Genomic DNA, 5,338 nt, shown 5'->3' with positions numbered 1-5,338 from the left:
CATTGGTGGAATATCAACTTAACAGAGAAAAGTCTACCCGGGGCGCCCAAGTTACCAAAATGAAAATTGGCAATTGAGATGATAAGAACGTGGCTTTCTTGTGCGAAATCACTTCAGGTAACAGATATAACGTTAAATAACATACATTCTATGTACCAAGAACAATGTTTTATGTACCAAGTCTCTTATCTGTCTCTTCTAATGACTTCCCTTAGCGGGTTGTTAGTACTTGACAGCAGGTCTCTGCGCGGGGAACTTTTTTCCAATTCCACATTCAAAGGAGGTCCATCAGAGAACATGATTGGCAATTTTCGTCATAATCTGCACATTATTAGCATCAGAATTGACATGGCAGTAACACTGGTGGTTTTTGATGTGCCTTTCTTCAAGTTCAAGGAAGTCCCTCCAGTAGCAGTGGCTTGGTATGGCAGGTCTCAGTTATCCAGTGGTGGCTTTTCAGAAGCAAAGGAGTGACAGACATGTGTGGGAAATAAATCCAAGAGCCGTTTTACGAAAGAAAAGAAACAGAAAAACATTAAACTGAGAGGAGTACCTAAGGTCAATGCTTCAGGACAGCATCCTATACCTAGAGAGATTCAAGTATTTCCCAGATCGGGTGGATTATGGTAGTTGGAAAGCGTGAGTTTAAAACTGCCTCTCCGATTCCTATAGAGCATCCTGTCAATCTCACACTTCCCCTCCCTTTGCCGACCCCTCCACAGCAGCCTCATTAGCTACCGCTCTTTTCTGCACATAACATACGCGAGGCATTTCCAATTGATTCGAACTAAAACGAAATCCGAATAACACAGAAACACTTTTCTCTTCTGTTGACACCCTCCCCCCACCCCCCTTTCTGTCCCATTTCCAGACGGACGTGGCTGCAGGATTCACTCAGTCCCTAGGCCAAATTCCCCTTGCACAGGGGGTGAGGTTTGGCTCAGGGCCGACTGAGGGCGGCGGGGCCTGGGCCCAGCGAGGAGAACAGAAGCTTTGCCCCCAGTGACACCGGTGCAATTCTCCCGGAGGGTGGCGCCCCGGGCAGCCTTTGGCCGCTGCGCTGCGCTGTCCTGCAAACCCCGCCCCTGGGGCCTGCCGGCATCCCGCGCCGCGGGCTGGGCCCGGGAGGGTGCGGGAGGAGTGCAGGGAAATGTCAGTCTGGGTCCCAGCCCCCTCCCCCGGCTCGTGTCTCCTCCAAAGCTGGGGGGGCGAACGATACAAAAATAGAAGGAACTTTTCCAGAGCCCGGCTGTGGTCCCCCCTCCCCCGCCCCTTGCAAAGGGGTCGCCCCCGGCTGCGGGCGGGGTAGTTATCTGGTGAGCGGCGCCTCCTCCCGCTGGTCCGGGGAGGCGCCCGCGGTTTTGCTCAGCACGGCCGCCGAGTAGGGCAGGAAGCCGCTCTCCGCCCGCTGCGAGGCCGCGGTGCAGGGGAAATCCGAGCCGGAGCCGCGCGAGCCCAGCGCCGCGGCCGCCGCCGCCGTCTGGCTGCTGTGACAGCTGAGGCAGGAGCAGGCAGTGGAGCCGGCCGAGGGCCCCGAGGAAGCCGCGGCCGCCGCGGCCGCCGCCGCCACCGCCGCGCTGCTGTTGAGCCCGGCCGCGGCGGCAGGGGCCTGGTAGAGGCCCGGGTGGCGGAAGCCGCAGAGCAGCTCCGGCCTGGAGTAGGGGTGCGAGAGGGCGCGGAAGGTGTCCAGCGGCCGGATGGAGGTGGCGAAGGGCGAGGCGGCCGCTCCGGAGGCGGCCGCAGCCGCCGCGGCCGCCGTCACCCCCACGTGGGGATAGTAGTGCAGCGGCACGTGCGAGTGGAAGGGGTAGGGCAGGCTCCCCGTGGCCGCCGCGTGAGTCATCATGTAGGTATAGAAGCTGGGGTCAGCCGGGTGGGGCCAGGACATGGCCAGGCGCTGCCGCTTGTCCTTCATCCGTCGGTTCTGGAACCACACCTGGGGGAGGGGAGACACAAAACACGGGCCTGCCTTAGAAAGCAGCGCGGCAGCGGCTTCCGACACAAACCAAGCCCTGCTCCAGCAGCAGGACCTCAGGAGCAGGGCACGGCTGTGCAGGGCGCGCTGCCCTCTCAGTACCCGCCCCGCTGCTTAGCCTGGCTGTGATTTATTTATTAATTATTCCCCTGGTTTACCACCTAAAAACCTTCCTCCAAATTCGCGCACGCACAAAAGCCCGCTGACATCAGAGACGGTTACGGCTGTCAGGAATTAAAAATGAAAGTGGTTCCTTTGAAGGAACCCAGCTGCTTTTATTGGGAAGCTTTTCTGATTGCTTATTATTAATTGCACGGTGTTTGCACTCGGCAAAATATTATTTGTGTTTTGTTTTTAAAAGCAGCCATGCAAATGAAATTCCGAGTTGCAAACGCTGCAGCCTTGCTTCTGCCCTATAACAATGGGTATTTGCATCTGCCTTCCGCTTTAGCATCCTTGCTTTATATTTTTTCTAAAGCTACTTTCAGGAAATGAATATTCCAAAAATACAGATCTTTCTGAAGCATGAAGGAGAGCGTCTAAGATTCGCCCTCTGTAACGAAGCAGTTTGTTTTCTCGTCTCAAGCTTTTTAGTTCTTCACTGCCTCTCTTTAATGTCCTATAATTAACCAAATTATTTAAAATAATCCAACGAAAAGAGATTTCACCCGAATAAATCGCTGAAATGCTTTGTGCCAGTCAGACTCTAAATCATTTTAAATAATACAGCATTTGTGTTTCAAGTGCTTTTGTTCGAAATGGGAGAAATAGAATTTTATTATAGTGACGTCTCCAATTTCTCTGCTTCATTTTTTAAAAATATCATCGTTTGTTTCCTTTTTAACGTGCAAATGCAATACAAATTGACAAAGAAAATTAAAAGGCAAATAAAAAAAGTTTCAACTCAGAGAAACAAACAAACCCAACAGGAAAGACAAGACCGGATGTTCTTTAACCAAAAGTCACAGATAAAAATAGCTAAGAAACCAGGTGGGAATTGTGCAATACTATTTATTTTTATGTTCTATTGTTATGTTATTATTGGATTCACTCTTTTGCCATAAAGGAGGAGGGCATAAGCCACTGCATTTTCCTGTCAGTAAGAAGCATCTGTTTAGCCGGGAATTGGGCTCGATCTCATATTTTAAGCTCCCAGACAGCACAAAAGCACCAAAATCCACATCGAGTGTACTAGCCCCGCGTTTGTAGTGCTTCAGCTGAGATACCTTGATTGTGGTCTCAGGGAGGTTGAGCGCTGCGGCCAGTTCGCACCTCCTGGGCCGAGACACATAGTTCTCCCGGTAGAACTCCTTCTCTAGCCTGGCTATCTGCTCTCTGGTGAAGGCGGTGCGGTACCTTCTCACCTGGTCAGCCCCAGAGCCTGAGCTGCCCAGTGCGTTGCTGCTGTGCAGGCTGGTTAAACTCGAACCTGAGGACGAGGTGGTGGTAGTAGGAGCTGAGCTGCTTTCTGAATAGCCTGGCAAACAAGCAAGCAAATGTGAAATAAAGATTTGTTCCTCCAGATGTGTTTGTATGTATTAAATAAAGCAGGAGGTAACGTTACCAGTCTAGCTGTGAACTCTGATAATTAATGCTAGCTGTCATTTTTACAAATTGCTGCTGTTAATAGAATCAATAACGTTTTTTTAAATCACTTCATAACGAAATTATTCTAAATAAATTAGGCATTTTAGTAATTATAGAATTCTAGCTTCTGCAGCAAATTAGCCAAGTAAGAGTACATATGCAGAGCACAATTTTAGAGATGTGGTACGGTTCTCATACTGCGATGATCTGATAACTCTAATCTGTGAATCAGGTTTAACAGCTACATGAACGTTTCTTATTTTCGTTTGAGAGGCACAAAATAAGTCTTGCATTATGGTGTAGTTTGTTTTTCTTTTGACACATTTGACAAAATGCATCTACTATTGCCCCAAATAAATCCATTGATTGTTCTCTTATTACACTCCCCAATGAAAATAATTCACCAAATTTATTTCAAACCTGGTACGATGGAGGGATTTTAATAGTCAGCGTTATCAGAGATTGAAAGTGAACAATGGCCAATTATTATTAGTGTGAATAAACAATGACTCATTTTATAGGTGCAAAGAAAAATACACACATATACATAGATACATAGTTTCTACGTATCTATATACTCAATTCACTCCATATATGTATATTTGTACAGATGGAGAAATACAGACAGATCTACAGAACAAGAGAAACTATATAAATATGCATATATAGTTATAGATATGGGAGAAAGAGAGCGATTTCCGTGAATATATAGAGACACTTTACTATGTAAACACTGTTTAGTGTATCTTGTGTATCGTAATAACACATTAATAATAATTGTGTACGGTTTTAGCAGCGGTTTTACTATAGAGAGAGCACTATTTCCATAGGCTAACAAGTTTAATCAAATAACAGTACCGTTTAGATCGAGAGGATCAAATAATATTTACCTTTGTTATTGTTTTCCTTCAGCTGGGAGGAACTCAGGCTAGTTGGGGAACGGAGTGCTGAGCAGCCCACCTCCACATCACTGTTCATATCTGCCTCCTGAGCAACTTCTGAATAATGGCTAATTTTCTTCCTGCTTTCCGACGGCGCAATTTCTGAGGAGACGTTGCTTTCACTGTTCTGGTGTTGAAGATTGAATAAAGTCTCTATTTCAAATTTGCCTTTGGCAGGGATGTCCCCTATAGTGCTATGCAGAGAGGCGGAAGTTAGTCTAGGGCTGAGGCGACCAGTGTGTTGAGAATTTTCAAGGGCCTCCAGCACTGCATTTCCAGCTGAGTCTGACAAATTCGAAAGCCTTTTGCCAGCTGTAGGGCTGTGCAGCCCTCTTTCCATCAGAATCATCTCCTTTCTTATTCTTTCCATCATCTCAGCTTTATCAAAAATGTCAAAGTTGCAGTGTTGGTCCTGTACTAATGATGAGCTGCAGCAGGGGCTAATTCACATTCAGCCCGGCGAGTGTCTCTAAATATTATTATCTCTTTTTGAGGGAGGCGTAAAAATTGTGGGATGCCAAAGCGAGGGAATGACTGGTCAAAATGACCCATACATCCTTTCTAGCCCGAAATGTCATTCATCAAAAAGTAGTGCTCGTCATTAAGGTAGGAATGACGCTGTTCGAATAATCATTTATTGTAACAGATTTATAAGCAAATAAACACAAGCTTCTGTCAGTGGATAATGAAGGCGGCTTCTGAGCAGATAAATATATCCAGGTAGAAAGAAAGAAAGAAAGACAAGAAGTGAAGAGTAAAGCTCTTGTCCTTAGTGTGATCAGATCTTGCTTGAATTGCTCTGGGGTTTGGCCTCTGGGGTGAAATTGACAGTCTG

At 47.2% G+C, this 5,338-nt stretch overlaps 1 protein-coding gene across 1 annotated transcript; it reads right to left on the bottom strand.

Moving 5' to 3' along the window:
- Positions 1-1,309: 1,309 nt before the first annotated feature.
- On the bottom strand, positions 1,310-4,876 carry EVX2 (even-skipped homeobox 2). The gene is made up of 3 exons (XM_050969049.1): positions 4,453-4,876; positions 3,202-3,452; positions 1,310-1,936 (listed from the first exon to the last, which is right to left on the bottom strand). The coding sequence occupies exons 1-3, from the start codon at positions 4,874-4,876 to the stop codon at positions 1,310-1,312; spliced, it is 1,302 nt and encodes a 433-aa protein (XP_050825006.1).
- Positions 4,877-5,338: the final 462 nt, after the last annotated feature.

The sequence above is a fragment of the Gopherus flavomarginatus genome, chromosome 10, assembly GCF_025201925.1.
Source record: "Gopherus flavomarginatus isolate rGopFla2 chromosome 10, rGopFla2.mat.asm, whole genome shotgun sequence".
Taxonomy (NCBI): Eukaryota; Metazoa; Chordata; order Testudines; family Testudinidae; genus Gopherus; species Gopherus flavomarginatus.
This window is presented reverse-complemented; position numbering and strand designations above follow the sequence as displayed.

Bases quoted from the DNA above. Each gene is read 5' to 3' on its own strand.
- EVX2 (XM_050969049.1), bottom strand. From the start codon at position 4,876: ATGATGGAAAGAATAAGAAAGGAGATGATTCTGATGGAAAGAGGGCTG. The intron at 3,453-4,452 runs GTAAATATTATT...CTTGTTTGCCAG, and splicing joins GAAGGAAAACAATAACAAAG to GCTATTCAGAAAGCAGCTCA. The intron at 1,937-3,201 runs GTATCTCAGCTG...CCCCTCCCCCAG, and splicing joins TCCCTGAGACCACAATCAAG to GTGTGGTTCCAGAACCGACG.